This window comes from Chiloscyllium punctatum, chromosome 11 (assembly GCF_047496795.1).
Source record: "Chiloscyllium punctatum isolate Juve2018m chromosome 11, sChiPun1.3, whole genome shotgun sequence".
Taxonomy (NCBI): Eukaryota; Metazoa; Chordata; class Chondrichthyes; order Orectolobiformes; family Hemiscylliidae; genus Chiloscyllium; species Chiloscyllium punctatum.
The window spans coordinates 63,403,139-63,425,710 of record NC_092749.1 but is presented as its reverse complement, the minus strand read 5'-3'; the positions used below and the strand labels follow the sequence as shown (position 1 = coordinate 63,425,710).

Genomic DNA, 22,572 nt, shown 5'->3' with positions numbered 1-22,572 from the left:
ATTTTTAGAGGATTTAACTAGTAGAGTTGATAAGGGTAAGCCAGTGGATATGGTTCACTTGGACTTTCAGATGTATATTGACATAAAGACAGCCAAGTCAAATAAACCTCCATATTCCTGTACCGCATTTGCCACACAATAAAGTCTGAACATCTAATGATCCTCAAAGTTGATCCCAATGGTTTCAAACCAGACTTTTTGAATAACCAGTATTAGAGTATCTGAATAACAAATGCTAGATACTAAGTTTATAACTTAAACAAAGGAATTAACAATTTAATAATAATACAGCATCTTTATAGACTTATAGAATCCCTACTGTGCAGAAAGAGGCCAATTGGCCCATTTGAGTTTGCACTGACCCTCTGAAGAACATCCCACCTATCCCTGTAACATTACATTTAGCACAGCTAATCCACCTAGCCTGAACATCCCTTGATGCTACAGAGGAATTTAGCATGGCCAACACAGAACCAGCACATCTTTGGACTGTAGGAGGAAACCAGAAAACATGCAAATATCACACACTGTACCCAAGACTGCAATTGAAAGAGAGCCCCTAGCACTGTGACGCAACAGTGCTAACCACTGTGCCATTGCAACACCCAAAAATTAAAAAGGAAAATTCCACAGCTTCCAAAACCTATGCTGTACTGCATTGACCTAGTCACTGGATTGATAGCCCAGCAACATTACCACTGTGTTAGCAACCCTCCCCATTTCTGCAATCAAAAAGCCAAATCGATATTAAACAATTACTTTTCAAAGAAAAGTTGTTCATCAGAGGTAAAGTCAGTGTTCACTGAACATCCCAAGTGCCCTCGAGAAGATGGTGGTTAGCCACCTCTTAAAACACAACCGTTCATGTGGTATGCACTGCACTCTTAGGCAAATGTTAACTACTACAGTCAATTTAATAGACATCAATAAATTCCCAAAACTTGTTTGTTGCTTTTTGTTTATAGTTTAGATTCATCCATCACCATACAGGTTACAGCCTATAGCTCAATCAAGAAGAGATGTAAAATTAATTAGTTAGACTCCAGTGGTTAAGTATTACACAAAATATATTAAAATATTGATACCATCATACTAAATTTGGTTAGATCTTACAGTACTTCTCTTTACCTCTTACTGAATATCAATATACCTGTAGTTTAGTTGCCTACATTAGAAACAAATACTTGTATGCTGCAAACTGTTCATGCTCATTGTGTCAAAAATTATTTTTTCAAAACAAAGTTAAGCAACAATGTCTTGATTTACACCTAATCTTTGATTCTAGCTCCCACCACCACAAACCAAACAGACATAGTTAAGGGATAAAGTAAAAGAAATATAAATGAGATGTAACTGGTCAGTTCACTTAAGCAGACTCCATTATCCCTCACATCACAGACACGAGACTGTATCTTAGCCGGTTTTAGAAGACATAGATGCATGCAAATTACTTCCAGTCGGCTCCAAGGAATATTCACTTAATCCTTATAACTGAGATTCTATCGACTGAGCTTTCAGTAAGTTGATAATGAAATGATGACCAGGGAGCAATCAGATCTTCATCAAATTTTGCTTTCAGTTTGTTGAGTGATTGTCTCCATATGATAGAACATAGAACATAGAAGAATACAGCGCAGTACAGGCCCTTCGGCCCTCGATGTTGCGCCGATCAAAGCCCACCTGACCTACACTAACCCACTATCCTCCATATACCTATCCAATGCCCGCTTAAATACCCATAAAGAGGGAGAGTCCACCACTGCTACTGGCAGGGCATTCCATGAACTTACAACTCGCTGAGTGAAGAACCTACCCCTAACATCAGTCCTATATCTACCCCCCCCATAATTTAAAGCTATGCCCCCTTGTAATAGCTGCCTCGGTTAACATTCACATCTTCCACTCCCCCAGTCCTGAAGAAAGGGTACACCCGAAACATTGACTTCTCCACCTCCTGATGCTGCCTGGCTTGCTGTGTTTTTCCAGCCTCCTGCCTGTCTACTACTTGGTCCTTTTTGAGTAGCAGCCAGTAACCATTGGCATACCACAAGCATCAGTGCCTGATGCCAGCAATTCACAACACATTTTGAATTATTTAGATGAGGGAACTAAATGCACTATATCCAAATTTGCAGATGACACAAAGCTGGGTGAGGGGATGCATTGTGAGGAGGATGTTAAAATGCTTCACTGTGTTTTAGACAAATTGAGTGAGTGGGCAAATGCAGGACAAATGAAGTAGAATGGTAGTAATTGAGAGGTTGAAAGCGAGGTTTTAGTAGATTTGTAACTCAGGTTGAGGTTCTGGATGTAGATTTGCTTGCTGAGCTGGAAGGTTCATTTTCAGACGTTTCATCACCATACTAGGTAGCATCTTCAGTGAGCCTCCGGAAGAAGCACTGCTGGTGTTTCCCAAACCTATAAATAGAACGCAGGAAACATCAGCAGTGCTTCGTTCGGCAGCTCACTGAAGATGTTACTGCGTATGGTGACGAAACTTCTGAAAATGAACCTTCCAGCTCAGCGAGCAAACCTACACCCAGAGGTTGTTGAAAGTAAACTTGCAGGTGGTGAAGAAGGCAAATGGTATGTTGGCCTTCATAGTGAGAGGATTCAAGTACAGGCACAGGGATGTAATGCTGCAATTGTACAGAATCTTGGTGAAACCACACCTGGAGTACTTTATGCAGTTTTTGCCTTGATCTGAGGAAGGATGGCCTGGTGATAGAAGGGGTGCAATGAAGATGTATCAGATTGAGTCCTGGAATGGTAGGATGATGTATGGTGGATCAGTTAGGACCATATTCACTAGAGTTTGGAAGAGTGAGGGGGAGGATCTCATAGAAGCTGATAAAATTTTAACAGGAATGAACAGGGCAGGTGCAGAAGGATGCTTCCAATAACCTGGAATCCAGAACTAGGAATTAAGTCTAAGGAATCCGGATAGGCCATTCAGATGAAGAGAATTTTCTTTTTCCAGAGAGTGATGAGCCATAGAAGGTTGTTGAGGAAAAAGACACTGAATTTTTTTTAACGAATTAGATATAGTTCTTGGAGCTAAAGGGATCATAGGATATGGGGAGAAGGCAGGAAGAGGGTACTGAGTAGGACGATCAGCTGTGATCATTTGAATGATAGGAGCAGGCTCTAAGGGCTGAATGGCCTAGTGCTGCTCCTATTTCCAACGTTTCTATGTCATGCCACAAAAGGACATGGACTGTTTTCGTATGACAACTTGTGAATGCGCTAAGTATTATGGAGCAAGCAATGTAGAACATTTAAGCAGCAGTGCATGGATTGTTGGGAGGTATGTGAATTCTGACTTAATATAGTAGAGGGTGTTATCTATTTATGACGTGTTGCATTAGCAAGAATGCACTTAGTGCTCTTCCAGTCCAAATAATTAATACAGGTCGTTCTAGTATAACACACATTTTGTCAACGCAAATCAGCTCTATGCGATTGGCAAATAGTGGACACTGTTTGGATAACCCAAACTTTCTACTGAAAGGTTGTAGTGATTTTCTATTGCAACCCCTTTAGCATGATTTTGAACATGGGTTTTCCATCATGAATTTCTATAGTGCGAGGAACACAACTATAGCGTTCTACCAGGACGCCCTGTAGAGGATCAAGCACAAGGAATAATTTGATGCTCAGTACCCAACAGTATTGCTAAATATTTTTTGCATAGTGTTATTAACTTGGACATTTTTTTAATGGAAGTATAAAAAACAGCTAATATTTATAAACTAATTTTATTTTCTTAAAATATGTGCTGGGCTTTGACAAGAGGAGTATGGAAGTGGGATTCTGTTTCATTACAGTTATGTTTACTATTAATTATAGCACATGTTTTGACATTTTCTGTTCTCCTTTCCCTTTTACTGTCACATAGAATGCAACTCTTCAGGCTGAGAAACAAGCCTTGAAAACTCAGCTGAAACAGCTAGAAGCCCAAAATAACAACTTGCAAGCCCAAATCCTTGCACTTCAGCGACAGACAGCATCTTTACAGGAGCACAATACCACCTTGCAAACACAGAATGCCAAGCTGCAGGTTAGAATTTGTGTTGGTGTTTTTTAGTTTCAAAATTGATGCATCATTTACTGAAATAGAATACTTTTCTTGATTCAAAAGCAAAAGTGGTTTTTCAATGAAGTTACAGTATGCAATACTTTTCACCTACGCTAAATTTCTAAAATTTTCTGTAAAAACGCACGATCTGTATCCGAGCAATATTTTTGAATTAATGCTTTCTTTGGAAATTGGGCATAAGAGGTTTACCATAAGAAACAGCACAAAGCATTCACCAGCATTCTGCTATAATGCAATGGGACACATTTTCAGAAGAGATGTATTTACAAATCTGAAAAACGTGTCTGAAATCCGGTTCACAGCATTACTAGACCTCATTTAAAATTAACAGCAATCTGACATTTTTTCTATTTTGCATAAACAAGCATAATATCAATGACCACTTTTACAGCATGAAAGAACAAAATAATATGACTTCCCTCTTGGTACTTGAAGTTTCCTGATTTATGCTAAGTAGCTGTTTTATATAAATTCATAAAACCAACTTTTCAGATCAGTTTTCAAATCAATTAAAACCTAAATTCTAAAGAATAGTGTATCCACAATGACAAAAATCGTGATGCCTTTATTGATTTTGTTGTTTGTTGACTGTGCTTTAAACTCCATTTCCAAATAGAATTGAAACAATCTAGTGTAACTGTTAAAGTGTACAAACCCATATCCTAAACATTTTCAATAAATACCATGTAATTTCATGTGGGAGTATTCAGATGCAAGGTTAGAAGAAGTACCTGAAATAAGGCAAGGGGAAAAGAGATGGGAAAAAAAGAGGACAGAGGAAGAAGAAAGGAAAAGAGTGTGCCAGAAAAATAAAGGTTTTTAAGGGATAGAAAGTTAGAAGCAGTTAGAAAAAGCCTGGTGGACAGTAGGATGACTTTAAAATTAGTTGCATATGTTGCATTTGTTGGAAATTCCTGATGACTGGCATGGGAGAGTTACATGTTCAGAAGTGGGAGGAAAAAAGTTGGAGCCAAAGTCAGGTAAGGAGATAACAACTAGCTGAGACTGATAGTGGATTGGTAGTATGCACACTGGGTTAACGTAGCCATAATCTGAGGATGAGAAAGCTGCCCTCTCATTAAAGTGAGATGACTGATGGTGGTTTAATCTGGAACGACAGCATGCATCAGGCAAGGGGAGAGGTTGAGAAGGTGAGCTGTTCATGGTAACCTTAGCTAGTGCAGAATTGAATGTACACTGTTGATACCACACTGCATGGTAAACCAGAAGATCAACAGAGCTAACCACCCTCCTCATTTATTTCACCTCAGGAGAAGGCTAATGAACTAGTAAAGTTTTAGGCTAAAAGGAGTTTGTAAATTTAGATGAGGATTGCAATGGTGCTTAATCTCAGAGCAATGGAATAAGTCTTCCTGGACTTATTTAAAGCAGTCTAATGTTTATTGAAGTGTTTAAAGTTAACATTAATTCATTTTTCTTGATAGGTGGAACATTCTACCCTTGGTTCTCAAAGTGCATCCTTGATGACTCAGAATTCTCAGCTTCAGAATCAGCAGTTGTCATTGGAGAATGAAAATGAATCACTGATAAAGGAAAAAGAGGAGTTGAAATTACAGTATGATTCACTTATCAAGGATCATGAAAAACTAGCTAAATTACATGAGCATCAGGCAACTGAATATGAGGCCCTCATCAATAAACATGGAAGTTTGAAATTTGCTCATAAAAATTTAGAAGTTGAACATAAAGAACTTGAGGACAGGTATGTAATTTTTGATTTTTCAAAAATATTTTCACTCCTTTAAACTTCAGGAGCATATGAAAAATGAGTTGTCTTGTGAAGAGCTCAAAAATAAGATCATTGAGCAATATTGACATTTAAGAGATTTCGCTACCGTGCAGATTTTTTGGTCAAATAAATATCACTTATATATGTAAGCACACTTTTATTCTGAATAACAGCATCTGCTCCTTTATATCAGCATTAGCAGCTGTCTTCATTGTTGCCTGCCTTACATAAATTAGACTAGATTAATTTATTACCAGTTTGCTGATTTTAATTTGAAGTTGGTTATTCTAATTGGAAACTGTGACAGTGAAAGTCCTATGCAAATCTTTCAAAAGTTTGATATTGTTTTAAAGCTTCTATGAGTTTTGATGGGAGTTTAATTTTCATTTAACATTTAACAATTAATTCAAGTTGCCTCAATTTGTTCTTCTAGTCTTAGCATGATGTATCTTAGTGACATCAATTCCAATTGATCAAATCCTGCTGCCTGATTTAAAATTTGATTCAATTGTTTGTGGATTCTTGCCAGTGAGAAATTCATATGTTTTCTCTTAATACTATCTTATAACATTGTTTGACCTTCCGAAGTGTAATCAGGCAACTGCTGTGTCTGTTAGATGACTATTGTGATGAGAAATATGTGATTTTTATACAGTTTTAGAGTTTTGATTTAGTAATAATGGCATATGGATGTGTTATTTTTGTGAAGGACTTTTAAAAGGAAAATAACTACGTTTGACATTCCTTCTAGAACAGTGACCTAATTAAGTATGTGTCAGAGAGCTCAGACCCATGGATTGTTAAGGAAGGTTGTTTTCATTATGGTGGCTTACGACAGCGGGATAAATAGTGAAGACTATAATCTTGTTTTCGGTTCAAGATGATCTTGGATTGATATTAGTTTAGAAAACCCATAGATTGAAAGCTGTGACAGCTCTGAAGGAGACCTGACTGGAGTCAGAAACAAATGGAGAATAGAATCAAAAGGTGGTGTGAAGGAATGATGCTATTGTAAGAAGATTTGAACATGCTAAAGTCAATTTATATGCTTGAAGTTAAATGGGAGATGGTTAAACTGATTGCAGTAGTAAGAATGTCTAAGGAATCCCCAGAAAAGGGAATATCAGAAAAGTATCAGCATTAAAACTACAGTGGTAGTAAAACCAAAAATATATTTTCTTTGAATGTACCAAGAAGGAAAAATGACTCAGGACAGTCAAGAATTTTTTTTATCAATGATGAAGAAGAATGAAACTGCTGGAGACTCTGAATTGTATCTCAAAAGGAGAGGTAAAATATTATGCTCTATCTCAAGGAGGTAAACCAAGGAGGTGAAACACTGGAGCAAATGAATCACTGATACTGGCTGATGATGATTATTTTGTCTTCCAAAGGAAGTAATGACAGAGAAAATATGAAGATATACATGGAAATAATAAATCAAAGCCACCATGCAGAGTTAAGTTAAAAAGTGACTTAGTGAATGAAGACATTGTAGTTGGCATGGTGGAGCAATTACTGTCAAAAGGGATTGATCTTATCTTAGGAAATAACTGGTTCGAAAATATTGGCGTCACCAATAGTGGTGGTTTAACCAATAGAGGTAAAAGAAACAAAGAAGCTACAGGAGGACATCCTGGATTTTTTTTCCTGACTACATTGTGACTAGACCTCGGTCCCAGGAAGATGAATCTTTGAATCAGAAAGATCACTTGGAAATTTGATTATCTGAATTTTCAATATTTAAATAATGGAGATGAACGGAAAAGTGAATGATAATGCAACAACAAATCCTGAATTGAGAGAATTATATCAAACAGACTACTCAAAAATTGAATCAGGACTAATACCACACTGTTATTACTCGACAAAGAAAGTATGAATGAGGAAGTAGACTAACTCAAAATGGGCAGTGATCCATGATAATTTTATCCAAGTATCATAAGTACATTTTACAAGTTGCACATGAAATTGCAGTAGTAGGTCACTTAGCTACTAAGAAAACCATGGCTAAAATATGAAAACATTTTTATTGGCCAGGATTACTTAAAAGATGTGGTAATGTTTTACCATGCATGTGAGGTAGTAGGGAAAACCCAACTATGAATCAAGTTCACTCCTTTAAACCTGATACCAAGTTTTAATAAGCATTTGAGAGCTTTAATAGATTGTGTAAAACCCCAGCCTAAATCCAGGAATGGGAATTGGTATCTTATAACAATAATGAATGTTTCTGCATGATTTCCTGAACCACTGTCTTATTAGAAAAATTAGTGCAAAAATAGTAGTGGAAACATTGGTTCAATTTGTTTTGTGAAGGTGTGGATTACTCAAAGAAACATAATCGGATCAAAGTTCAAATTTTATCTGACAAATTTTCAAAGTAACAATAATTGGTTTGGAAATAAAGCAGTTTACATCTTGCAATTATTACCCACAATCTCAAGGTGCATTGGCAATATGGCATCAAACTTCAAAGACCACAGTAAGAGCCCATTGTCAAGCTATACGTTAATGATTGGGATAATGGAATTCCCTTGTTACTGTTTGCCATTAGGGATGCGCCTAGTGTGTCTGTAAGATTTGATCCTTCTGAAGTGTTGAATGGACGTGAGGTGAGAGGACCACTGAAACTGATAAAAGAAAATTTGAAAAATCGAAGCTCACCGACTATGCTTCCAGCCTATGTTTCGAGTTTCAGAGAGATACTAACCAAAATATGAGTTGCCAAAAAGCATTTGAAGAGTACTCAACAATGAAAACTAGAAAAGATAAAAGAAGCTGATCTTCAGAATGTTGTTGCTGGTGACAGGGTACTAATATTGTTACCAGTCTCTCTGGACCATTAAGTACAAAGGTCACTGGATTTTATGAAATCGAGAACAATTCAATGATGTAAATTATGTAGTGGTATTCCAGACAGATGGAATTGCCAGTGTAATGCGTTATGTTAATGTACTAAAGAGATATTATTATGAAAATCAGGATAATCGGAAAAAAGATGTATTTATGGTAGTGAAAGAAATGGGCAGTGAAATTAAGATATAGAAACAATCGGAGAATGAATTAGAAATTTGAACTTTACAAGTTGATTCTGCAGAAATCAGATTGTGCAGAGATGCTTAAAAAGATGTTAGCATTATATACTATCTTTCAGCAAACTTTTTAAAGTGTGTTATAAAGGCTGTCATGGACTCATAAATCAATTTGTATGAGTGGACTTGAAAAAGTGTTTAGTGTTCATGATGCTAACGTAGGGGATGCATTAGCTATGAAACAATGCCCTCTCAGACTCATTCCAGACAGGTCAGCTCAAGTGAGGGAAGAATGATGGAGTTTTGCTGAATTGAGTCATTGTCACACCTATCATCAAATATTCTGTTTTGATTATCATGTGTCAGCGCAGTAACAAAAATGGATTGTCATCCTATTCCAAGATGAGAGAAGTGAGTTGAAAAAATTGGGCTTTATTCATTCAATCCATAATTGACTTGCTAAAAAGATGTTATCAAAATCTGTTGACTGATTCAACCAAAGAAATATTTTTTATTGTTGTAGCATCATGCAGTTTGGAATGAAATATGCGCCAGCAAGCTAACTAAGCTGTTTGATCAGTTACATAGAGCCAATTTGGTTATAAATCTGGCAAAAAGTCAATTTGCCAATGAAAAGGATACTTATTTGGACCCCACTGTTGGACAAGCTCAAGTTACACCTGGAGAAGCAAAAGGAAGGGTTATTTTGGATTTTCTCAGGTCTAATACATGACAATTTATGAGATATTAGCATGAGTGAATTTTATCACAAGCCTGTTCTGAACTTCAGCACTGTAGTGGCTGCTTCAACAAATTTGTTAAAGCAAGGCAGACAATTTGAATGGACACAAACTGTCAAAAGTGCCTTGCACTGAATTATGCAAAGCTATTCAGACTGGCTGTTTACATTGGTGTGGGTGCTATTTTACTAAAATATGACAAAAGATGGATCAAATAGTATTTGGTTTTCCTATGGTTCGTGCAGTTTTTGACCAAAATAAAGTGAAATTCTGCAAGTACAAATTCACCCCCCAAACTTGAATGTGTACGTGTGTGTGTGTGGGGTGGGGGGGGGGGGGGGGGGGAGGGAATGAATGTCTGTGTGAGAGAGAGAGTGTAAAAGGGTATAACTGTGAGTGGGTGCATGTGTGTATGTGAGTGTATGAGAGAGGGTGTGTGTGTTGCAATGGGGTCACCTGTATTGTGACATGAACCCAAGATCCCAGTTGAGGCCATCCCCATGGGTACTGAGCTTGGCTTTCAGCCTCTGCTCAACCATCAAAACGTCGATTTTCCTGCTCCTTGGATGCTGCCTGACCTACTGTGCTTTTCCAGCACCACTCTAATCTTGACTCTCATTTCCAGCATCTGCAGTCCTCACTTTCACCCACTTTTTGTTGTTGCCTATGCCGAAGTTCACCTTGGAGGCCAGTCACCCGAAGGTCCCAGGTCGAATGTCCTGACCATTGAAGTATTCTACAACTGGGAGAGAACACTCCTGTCTGCAGATTGTTGTGTGGTGTCCATTCATCCATTGCCATAGCCTCTGCTTGGTCTCGCCAATGTATCATGCCTCATCTATCTGTCTCATATGCTGTAGTCAAGGATGTCCTGAAGCATGGTGCATTGGCGAGACCAAGCAGAAGCTATGGCAACGGGTGAATGGACACAGCACAACAATCAACTGACAGGAGTGTTCCCTCCCAGTCGGAGAACACTTCAGCGGTCCAGGACATTTGACCTCAGACCTTCGGGTGACCATCCTCCAAGGCGGACTTCGGGACAGGAGAAAAGTGGCCGAGCAGAGTCTGATAGCCTAGTTCAGTACCCGTGGGGATGGCCTCAACCGAGACTTTGGGTTCATGTCACACTGCAGGTGACTCTATTGCACTACACACACACACACACACACACACACACACACACACACACACACACACACACACACACACACACACACACACACACACACACACCCCTCTACAGGTACATACACTCATGCAGACCCTCTCTCATACACTCACACATACACTCTCACACACCCTCTCACAAACTTCTACCCCTTTACACTCACTCAGACACTCATATCCCTCATATGGTATTGTTTATGATATTGACACCTATTTAGAGATAAGCTTCTGATGTAGAAATAGGCCTGGTAAGAGTTTAAAGTGAATGAGTTGGAAGGAATGTTTTAATTTTAGTCCACTCAGAACAACCTCGGTTATCCGAACATCAATTATCCAAACAAGATCTCTGAGTCCCATAAATGCTTCCTTTGTTTATGATCAGTTATCCAAACAATAAATTATCTGAACAAAATACTCCCCACCCGTCTCATTCAGATAATCAAGGTTGTTCTGTATTCTAATAGTAAAATATATTGTATGGTTTTATAAATGAATGAATGAAAGTAGTATAATAAACATCTGATTAGTAAAAGATTATGAATGAATGAACGGGAACCCGGTATTAATTATTATAGCGAGCTGATGAGTGAGTTAGTGAAGATAACCTAAAACACAATATCTTGCATATTAAACTAACATTCACGTGAAACGTCAGAACTTTTTTTTTAAGAAAGCAACTAAAAGTCATTTAGATTGCTCAAACATTATTTTCTTCTGAGCCTACATATGCAATGTTTTTTAAATCAATTCTTCTCTACTTCCACCTGAAGGAGAAAACCAGCTGCAGATAAATTTCAAGAGTATGATGCTTTGCAAACCTAAGGGTAATTGAGCTAGACTCCAGAACATAATCCGGTCTTGCAACTAATGTTTGGAATGCTTGGGACATGGTATTCTGCAAAATGCTTATCATTGCCTCCCCTAATCATATTCACTGATTTCTACTGTCGTCAATCCTGCATATATTTCACAGAAAATTTTGCATCTGCACAATTGATTGCTTATTATCGCACTTTAATTGAACATTTTCTATTATAAATTCCTTTACTCACTCAAAGTGGAAAGCACTTATACAAAGTAGTCGTGCTGAAGGCATGGATAGCAACTGCAACTTGTCCTTTTCTTGCACTTGCTTGGTTCTGCAAGCTAATTAATATGAACATTAAATTTTGTAAAACTTTAGTTTAGTCTTCAATTTAGGATTATAGTCAAATAAGAAGTTCATATATTTTACCTAATACAAAACTTTTTTTTAGATTTAGGTTAGATTACCTACAGTGTGGAACAGGCCATTTGGCCCAACAAGTCCACACAGACGGTCTGAAGAGTAACCCACCCAAACCCATTCCCTTATATTTACCCCTGACTAATGTACCAAACACTATGGGCAATTTAGCGTGGCCAGTCCACCTAACCTGCACATCTTTGGATTGTGGGAGGAAACCGGAGCATCCAGAGGAAACCCACGCAGACATGAGGAGAATGTGCTAGATCCACACAGTCACCTGAGGCTGGATTCTAACATGGATCCCTGGCACTGTGAGGCACCAGTGCTATCCACTAAGCCATCGTGCCACGTTTTAAAAGAAAAAGAAACCGATTTCAAAAATCTATATAGCTATACCATTTCCCATCTTTTAAGCTGTATTTTCAGCCAATACAATACAAAAGTGCAAAGAATAATACAGCACAGGAACAGGCCCTTTGGTGCTCTAAGCCTGTGCTGACACATTTTGTCCTTCCGTACTAAAGCTGTCCCCTCACTTAAAGGATCCATGTACCTCTATTCTCTTTCTATTCATGTATTTGACCAGTTGACTTTTAAATACTGCTATTGAGTCTACTTCCACCACCACCCCTGGCAGCATGTTCCAGGCACTTAGCACCCTTTGTGTGAAAAACTCGCCTCAAAACATCTGTTTTAAACTTTCCACCCTGTACCTTGAACTTGTGTCTCCTAATAATTGATCTTTCCACCCTGGGGAAAAAGCTCATACTTTCCACTCTATCCATGCCATTAACAATCTTATAAACTTCTATTAAGTTGCCCCTCACCCTCCTGCATTCCAGTGAAAACCAAGCTAGTCTATCCAACATTTCTTAATTCTGGGGATGGATTGACAGATGAGAGGACAAAAGCCGGAGGAGACAAGAAGGAGTTTCATCTGAGGGAGATGAGAGGATGAAGTAAAGATATGATAATTTGGAGAAAGGAGGAGTGTGGGTTAGCAAGGAAGGGCAAGAGGAACGTTTCTGGTAAATAAGGGAAGAAACCAGCAAAAAGTGAATAGAGCAACGTTGAGAAAGGAAATATTGAAGTGACTTAATTCACATTCCTTTTGGAACAACTGATTAATTCTTTTTTTTCCAATTCCATTCCACTGCAAACCTCTTTTCTCTGCTTTTGGCTGCTTCCTTGAGTCTGAGTACCCTGTTCTTTGTATATGGGGTGGCACAATGGCTGAATGGTTAGCACTTCTGCCTCACAGTGCCAGGGACTCTGGTTCAATTGCATTCTTAGTGACTGTCTGTGTCGAGTTTGCACATTCTCCCTGTGTCTGCGGGGTATCCTCCAGGTGATCAGTTTTCCTCCCATAGTCCAAAGTTGTGCAGGTTAGGTGCATTGGCATTGCAAATTGCCCGTAGTGTCCAGAAATGTGCTGACTAGGTGGGTTAGCCTTCAGAAATACAGGGTTATATGGATAGGGTAAGGGGTCTGGATCTGGGTGGGAAGCTCTTCATAGGGTTGATGTGGACCGAATGGCCTGCCTCCACACTAGGGATTCTGTGATTCTATGGTTGAATTAGCAATAGCAGCTTTGTCCAAGATTCTCCTAAACAAGTCATTTAGTCAGATTGTGAATCTGATAGTATAACTTAAATTTTAACTCAACATAAAGTGGCATAGTTATAGTGGTTGAGAACGTACAGTTTTGGTGACCTTTTTTCACACTGTGATAAATGCTGGGATATAAGGGTGGGTCTGGGTGGGATGCTTTTCGGAGGGTCAGTGTGGACTTGAAAGGCCAAATGGCCTGCTTCCACACTGTAGGGATTCTATTATAATTATTATTATTAGTAGTATCTAACTATGTAGTATAACATGATTTAAGTATGTGGCAAATCTCCACATTCTTGTAATCTCTATCATTAAATTGCTTATTTATCTAAATAGTCCTTGTGGTGGTCTAAATGGTGGCTCAGTGGTTAGCACTGCTGCCTCACAGCACCAGGGTTCCACGTTCGATTCCAGCCTCAGGCGACTGTCAGTGTGGAGTTTGCACATTCTCCCCGTGTCTGTGTGGGTTCCTCCGGGTGCTGCAGTTCCTCCCACAATCCAAAGATGTGCAGGTTAGGTGAATTGGCCATGCTAAATTGCCCGTAGTGTTAGGTGAAGGGGTAAATGTAGGGGAAAGGGTCTGAGTGGGTTGCTTTTCGGAGGGTAGGTGTGGACTTGTTGGGCTGAAGGACCTGTTTTCACACTGTAAGTAATCTAATCTAATTAAGCATTTTTTAAAAAATGTGGTTGAATTTATATTTCATCAGTTGGCGTTATTTTTGAAACGTGTCCATTATCATGTGCTTGTGGCAGGGAGATGGTAGCCTGTTGGTAATTTCACTTGACAAGTAATTCAGCGTTCTAAAGAAAGGACACTGTTTCTCTCTGTCTACAAATGCCATACCTACTGAGTTTCTCCAGCTATTTCTGCTTTTGTTTAAATAGTTCAGAAGCTGGATTGGAAATTGTGGCTGAATCTTCCCATTTTTCTTCTAGCAAAGTGGTATAGAGTCATAGAGATGGACAGCATAAAAACAGACCCTTCGGTCCAACCTGATCAGATATCACAATTCAATCTAGTCCCACCTGCCAGCACCTGGCCCATATCCCGCCAAACTCTTCCTATTCATATACCCATCTGAATGCCTCTTAAATGTTGCAATTGTACCAGCCTCCACCACATCCTCTAGCAGCTCATTCCATACACGTACCACTCTCTCTTAGTGAAAAGGTTGCCCCTCTCGCCCTAAACCTATGCCCTCTAGTTCTGGACTCCCCGATCCCAGGGAAAAGACTTTGGCTATTTAACCTATCCAGGCCCCTCATAATTTTGTAAACCTCTATAAGGTCACCCCTCAGCCTCTGATGCTCCAGGGAAAAGAGAGATTCATAGAGCATAGTCTGCCATGCCTTCAACTTTTCACCAGTCATCTGCTCATTAGTTATGCATTTGTCCAGTTCAGTCAACTCATGCAGTTATACAGTAGGATTGGCAGAGCTAGCTGTTGTCGGGACTTTGTGACATTTACATTGCTGGCACCATATCCAACCATAGCTCTTTGATACTTTCGGAACTGCCCATTACACTGTCATGTCTGGCTGTTGTCACTAAGAACGTGACCCAGAAGGTATGCTTAGTAGCATGCTTTTAGGACAAAAGCAAATTACTGCAGATGCTGGAATCTGAAGCCAAAAGAGAAAATGCTGGGAAATCTCAGCAGGTCTGGCAGCATCTGTAAGGAGAGAAAAGAGGTGACGTTTCGAGTCTAACTGAACCTTTGTCAAAGCTTTTAGGACATGGGCTTTGAGGTATTGGTGAATGGTTGGTGGAGCAGAGCACAATGTTTTGTCTTGCAGCTGACTAATATCAATGGTTACACACCAAACCCAGGGTTTAGATTAGAGTGGTGCTGGAAAAGCACAGCAGGTCAGGCAGCATCCAAGGAGCAGGAAAATCGACGTATCAGGCAAAAGCCCTTCATCAGGAATAGCCACCACCAAACCTAGCCAACTTGTGCTCGGATAACAGCCTGAGGCATTTTTCAAACAAACCAAGCATCCAGCAGTGAAGGAAGTCAGTGATCTTGTGCACTCTATGTGAGTAAGTGCCACCATTTTTTGTCAACTGCCTTACACTCACTGTAATTTTGCCCACTTTACAGTAATATTACCAAGGCTAATGGTCTACAGCTCTCACTCAACTCCTCCTTTTGTCTCATTACAAGAGAAACAATTACACAACCAGGCCAGAAGTGCAAGAACAGGCTGAAGGTAGATGGGTGGGTGGGTCGATGATATCTGCTCTTTCACCCCCTATGAGGAGAAAATCCTGGATTTAGCTGGGAAAATTAACACTGTTCAGCTAAATTAGTAAGCTTCACAAAGCTGTGCTGCACAGCTTTCCCCTAACAAGTGTTAACTGATTCTTAAGCTGCAGAAGCTTCTACCCCTATTGCACAACTAACAACCCCTCTTATGTGGCATGCATAGGCCCTCTGTCCCAAAGAGGGCGGCACCTGAGCCCATCAGCTCCTCCTCCACCTGAGGAAGAAGTCACTGAACCCTCAAAGCATGCACTGGCAAGGCTTTCACCTACATCCTCCACCATCTTAGAGACTTTCACATCAATGGATACCTATTTTGATTAGACTCTGAGAAATAATCTGGTGACTACATAATTGACACAACTGTAAAACTGAATAAGAAGGAATTCCACATGTCATTTGCATTCAGAGGACTGCCATGTTCAGGCATGATGATCCCAAGATGTTGTCCATTAAGAACTTGATGCAAATGCACAGACAGGCATAGGAACATGAGGCAGGTATATCAGAAATACTGAATAAACTGGATTGAAGGTTGGAGGAGTCCACTGCCATGATAAGTAACATGCTACCACCCCCTGTGCAGTCTGCGTGGGGCTGCAGTGGTGAAGACAACACTCGCCCTTGCTGCATCCATCCTGATACTAAATTGGTAATATCCGAACCAGAATCATTTTTCTGTGACTTAATTCCTGAGCTTTATCTTGGGTCCTGATACTCTATGACATGGAGACCAACCTCAAAGAGGGATATGCCATGCCTCTGCATGAATTTCAAGAATTATTTTGCCAAATTCAGGTGTATTTTGTTTGGAAAAATGACTTGAGCAATATTGACAGGTTCTAAGTGTAGCTGGATTACATCTCATTATGTTGGGTAAGAGTGGGGATCACCCAAGAAATTCATTATAACACATAATGTTTTTACAAGCCTACAGTTCTGAATTTAAAGGTAGTAGCTCCAAGGCATTCTACAGCAGTGATAATTGTGGAATGTGTTTTGAGTTAGCAAACACAGGTGACACTTAAGTTTTCATGTGATTAAATCAACTTTACAGAGGTTATAAGAATTTATTTATTATAAACCATGGAATGATCATGATTAGGGGTGGCACGGTGGCTCAGTGGTTAGCACTGCTGCCTCACAACAACAGGGTCCCAGGTTCGATTCCAGCCTCTGGTGACTGCCTGTGTGGAGTTTGCACATACTCCCTGTGTCTGCGTGGGTTTCTTCCGGGTGCTCCAGTTTCCTCCCACAGTCCAAAGATGTGCAGGTCAGGTGAATTGGTGCATTAGGTGCATTAGTCAGAGGGAAATGGGTCTGGGAGGGTTACTCTTCGGAGGGTCGGTGTGGACTGCTTGGGCTGAAAGGCCTGTTTCCACACTGTAAGTCATCTAATCTAATCTAATTACTTGATACCAAGATTTGTAATGTTTGATGCTTGTCAGTTGTACATGAATTGCACTTTGATGTAAGGTATGTAGTGCCATTGAATCTGAGGATGCCTGAATTGCCCTAGCAGGGCTTCACATTGCAAACATGCTCACCCTACCTTCACAGAAGGGGGAAAAAAAAGTTTAATTCACCCACAATTTACATGTTGAAAGCCATTTTTCCTTCTTTATTGTGCATTTGGCGTTTGGTCAAAGCTGGCATGCTGCCTGATTTGTACTATTGAGAGAGAGTTATAGGCTTAACCTAATTGTCAAGTTTACCTTCCCAGTCTCCATCTTCAGTTTAACGTTGTTGTCCTCATAAATCCCATCAGCTTTCAGGATCTCCAAGTTCCTATCCAACCTTTTCACTTGATTGTAAATCTCCCCAAATTTACCCTTCAGCTCATGGCTTACCACATTTCTTTACCCACTAGAGCAATTTGCTGCCCTCACATTGAAAACAGACAAACTGGTGGTAACGTGTGAAACTCTCTCCTCAATGCAGTGTCAGATGCTACTCTTATTTTGAAAGAGGCTTGTGACCTCAGTTTAATCCTGATACGCTGAGAGACTGTTTGGTATTTGAGATTAATGAGATGACCATGCAAAAATGCCTATTAGCTGAAGTTCAACTGGACTTCAAACAGGCACTATAACTGGCGTTATTATTGGAAAATAGAGCAAATGAAAAATGTAAGTTGCAGGGTATTCCAATAGAAGTGAATACCCTCACCAGTCCAACTGAGCTTGGGAATACCACTTGAGTGAAGGCAATTGCATAGCCTCACTCAGGACATAGCCTGAACAGGGAGACTCTCGGTCAGCCCACAACAAAATCCAAAAACAGAGCCAAACGGTTATAAGTTTCTTCAAGATCTGGGCTGGCAAGCCATTGTATTTGCTGCCAGTATGCAGACTCGAGACAGCAAAAGAGTCGAACTAGACCTCAGTTAAGTAAGTGAACGTATGCACTCTCGTGGATACCAGAGGGTATCCAGGCGATTGCATAACCTGGAAAAGTCACCTACATATGGTTCTTATTTGGATGTTGCTAAACAATCAAAATAAACATCTGGTGAAATGATCACCAGGTTCTAACGGCGGTCAATGCTACTGTGGCCATTTCAGTGATTGCAGAACCCATCTTTGACAAAATTCACTATGGACTCCAACCGTTAAGTTTAAACAAGACCTCTGCTAGACTGAGACCCTAAACTAGAAAACCTTTACAGATTAAGGGTATGACTTTGGTTCTGGTCTCTTATTGAAAAACATTTCTTTCAATACCACTGATTGGAGTGAAAGGCTTGGCCCCAGCTTAATGGGGCAAATTTGGTTGGGAAAAATTCACCTAGATTGGCTCAACATTCTTCGATTAGAAAATAGCTGCCTCAGTGAAACCCAAATTAAATATCCAAAAAATTTTCAGAAAGGTCTAAAGACTGTCAAAGGAGGCAGGGCCACCTTGCATGATGACCAGAAAGTAATTCCACAATACTGTGATGCCCACCTGGTGCCATTTGCCTTATGGGCAAAAATAGAGGCAGAAATCAGAAGGCTAGAAAGTGAAGGAATCATCAAACCCTGTCCACTTTGCTGATTGTGAAGCCCAACAGGTTGGTTGGCCTTTGTGGGGATTTTAAACAAATGGTAAACTGCTTTCCACAGCTGGATAAATACCCAGTCTCTCATATAGAGGATTTATACACAAAGTTTTTAGGATGGCTGCCTTTCACAAAGCTGGACATGAACCAACTGTACATGCAGTTCCAGTTAGATGAGGATTTCCAGAAATATGCTACAATTAATATATTTAAGGGCCATTTTGGGGATTGTCAGCTTGTGCAATTTTTCAACAGATGATGGAGAACATTTTATAAGACATGCTTCAGGTTGCCATTTATCTAGATGTACTGATAGCAAGGAAGAACAATAAGGAGCACTTAAAGCTTGGACATAGTCCTGAAATGTTTCTCCAAGGCAGGTATGCACCTTAGAAGGGGGAAAATGTGTGCCCCAGGCATTCCCAAGTGACCTGCTTAGGCTACAGAGTCGACAAGACCGATTTACATCCGTTGAAGATAGTAAGAGCAATCAAAGGTGCCCTAACTCCGGAGTCTGTAATGGAACCTAGGTCTTTCCTTGGGCTGGAGAATTAATATGGACAGTTTATACACCACCTGGCCTCCATCCTGGCACTTTGTGCCAATTCTTTAAAAAGGGTCAGCCTTGGAAATAGTCATATAGCCAAGCCATAGCTTTTAGGGAAATGAAAAAACAGCTATCATGCTCTAAGGTGCCGGCACATTATAATTTCTCATGAATTCTGGTATTTGTAAGCATATCCCTCAGCCGTACAGCGAGGCAATATTAGCTCATAGGTAGCCCAATGGAGAGGAACTAAGAGGAAGCGAGGACTGGAGATCAGAGTCGAAAAGTGTGGCGCTGGAAAAGCACAGCAGGTCAGGCAGCATCTGAGGAGCAGGAGAGTTGACATTTCAGGCATAAGCCCTTCATCAGGAATTCCTCTACTTGGATGCTGCCTGACCTGCTGTGCTTTTCCAGCGACACACTTTTTGATAATGGAGAGGAACATCCAGTAACGTATGCATCCAGGACTTTGGCTGATGCAGAGCATAAATAAGCACAGACAGAAAAGAAGGTTTGGCAATCATATTTGGAGTCAGCAAGTTCCACTGATACCTTTACAGACACAAATTTGTAGTAATAACGGACCACAGGACTCTGCTCGGTGTACTTATAGGACAAAACAGTGCTGCCCATAGCTTCAGGCTGAATTCAGCAGTGGGCTGTAATACTAACTGCATTTACTTACAAGTTGGAACACCATTCGGAGGCCAAATAGTACATGCAGGTACATTGAGCTGTCTTCCGCTGACTGATACACCACTGTGGAACCGCCTCTGGAAGAGATAGTAATGGTTTTAAATTTTCAGGACATGCTTCCAATTACAACTGACAATATCAGACTTTAGACTCAGAAAGATTTGGCCTCGGTAAAACTGAAACAACTGGCGATGATGGGAGAGTCCAAAGGGCCATCACAACCAGAATTGAAACTTTTTTGAATCTACGAGACCAATAGAGGATAGCATATTGTTATGGGGAGCAAAAGTGATTGTCTCAAGTAAAAGTCATAACCAGATACTGGCTGAACCCTACTAGGGTTTCCAAAATGAAGATGTTGTTGAGGAGTTATGTCTTATGATCAGGATCTTATGTGTTGGTGAGGCACTGCTTAGAGTACAGAACCAACTAGGACAAAAATTAGCATCAGCAGCTCCCCTACATTGATGGGACTGAGCAGGTAAACCCTGGACTCAGTTGCACATCAACTATGCAAGTCCTTTCATGGGCTCAATGTTCTTAGTCATTGTGGATGCCCACTCAAATTGTTTGGATATGCAGAGAGGTCAGTTGTCAAACATGGGGATGATGATTGAAAAACTGTATGCATTTTTTGCAATACACAGACTCTCAGAAGTATTGGTCACAGATAACGGACTATCATTTATCGGCAGGAAATTTGAGTTTTTCGTAGAGTCCAATGGTATCCGTCATACAGGGACAGCTCCATATCATCCAACAGTCCAAACTTTGAAGGCAGGCTTAAAGAAACAGCATACAGCTTCACTAGACACCAAATTATCCTGGTTCCTATTTGTTTACAGGGCAACCTCTCACACAGCTAAAGGGATTTCTCTAGCAGAGTTGCTAATGGGAAGAAGACTCTGCACCGGGTTAAATCTGATCATCTTGGACCTGGAGGGGGAAAGGTGAAACAGCATCAGGAATACCAATGTCAGAATAGACTTCAGTAAGCAAGAGAGACCGTTTACTTCAGGAGACAAAGTTTCTTGTTGGAGCCATGGGAATGTCCCTACATGGTTGATGTGAGGTCAGGTCCAGTGACATATAACATTCAGTTAGTGAGAATATCCTGAACAGGCACGTGGACCAAATGAATGCTGCAAACTCACAAACAGAGCAGGAGCAAAACATGACCAACTCCTCGACAGTCTTTCCAACTGTTCGCGAATCCGTGGGTTCTCCGTTTCTGTCCAGCTTTGAAGATACCTCTGAATTTAAAATGGAAACGGCAGATGTCACTGCCTCAACATCTCAGCTGCCTGAAGAGGAGCATGAATTTCTTCTGAGACACTCCAGGTGCAAGAGGCAAGCTACATGCGTTACACATAGCCTGTATCAGAGTTGAGGCAGCTGACCCAGTGCTAAAATGTACCAGAAAGAGCTGCAAAAAAAAAGCCTATGTTCTCTGACTTGGGGGGAGGGATGTAGTGATTGTAACGAGGTCAGCCAGGTGGGCCTCAAAGGATATGAGTTCCCTGATTAGAGCTGTTAGTCTGGTCCAATCAGGGAGTCCTGGCTGATGGATAAGAGCAGGAATGTTCCTGGTGGTGGAAATTGAATAAAGATTTGTGCACTTTGTGTCCTTTCAAAAAAAAAGAAAAAAAAAGAGAAAAAAAAAAAGAGCAGGAATGTTCCGGGTGTCCTTGGAGAAGGAGTACGCGGTGTCCAAAAAAAGAAAAAAAAAGATAAATAGGAGATTCAGAAGATCTCCTCAATCTAGGGACTGGCACTGGCTGGTCACAACCTGTGTGCTGTGCACATGTAAATAAAGGGTGACATGGTGATGGGATTTCAGCCTCTGACCAGTTATTTCAGTTTGGAAGGGAACAGTTAACTGATTTAGTTCTAGTCGTAGAGTGGGCAGTTCTTTACTTTTGTCTATTGCTGACTCCCATTTACTAGTCAGCTTATGCATAGCTGTTTCCCAATAAGGCCAATCCTATACTGTATGGAGCTGTAGGAATCTCAAATGCTGAAATAGGGCACAAAGACATTCTCTTGGATATTGGTCACCCTGTTCAGTTAATTTCTCACTATATATCACAAATTCATGGAGGGCTCTGAGGTCCTGAAACATGGCCAGTCCACCTCTGAAAGAAAGAAAAAAAAAATAAAAAGAGCAGGAATGTTGCCTGGATTTGGTGATATTTTAAAACACCAATTCCTGTAATTTTTATCTCGAACTGTACAATTTTTGCTTGATTTCTAAAGTCAAATTTATGAAGATATATTTATGAAGATATATTTAAGCAGTAAGTGTAAATTGGTTTGTTTTTAAAAAAAGATATTGAAGTTGTGTAAACAAACTTTTGAACTATTTACAGCATTGATTTTTGTTTCAATGTAT

The 22,572-nt window shown here is 40.1% G+C and overlaps 1 protein-coding gene across 9 annotated transcripts in view; it reads left to right on the top strand.

The window, feature by feature from the left end:
• Positions 1 to 22,572, top strand: part of LOC140483049 (girdin-like) — a 376,157-nt gene that overhangs the window by 246,276 nt on the left and 107,309 nt on the right. For all 9 annotated transcript variants that reach the window (XM_072580957.1, XM_072580958.1, XM_072580956.1 and 6 more), the window contains 2 exons: positions 3,899 to 4,060; positions 5,545 to 5,822. In XM_072580957.1, coding sequence (XP_072437058.1) covers positions 3,899 to 4,060; positions 5,545 to 5,822 — 440 coding nt within the window. The remainder of the gene's footprint in view (positions 1 to 3,898; positions 4,061 to 5,544; positions 5,823 to 22,572) is intronic.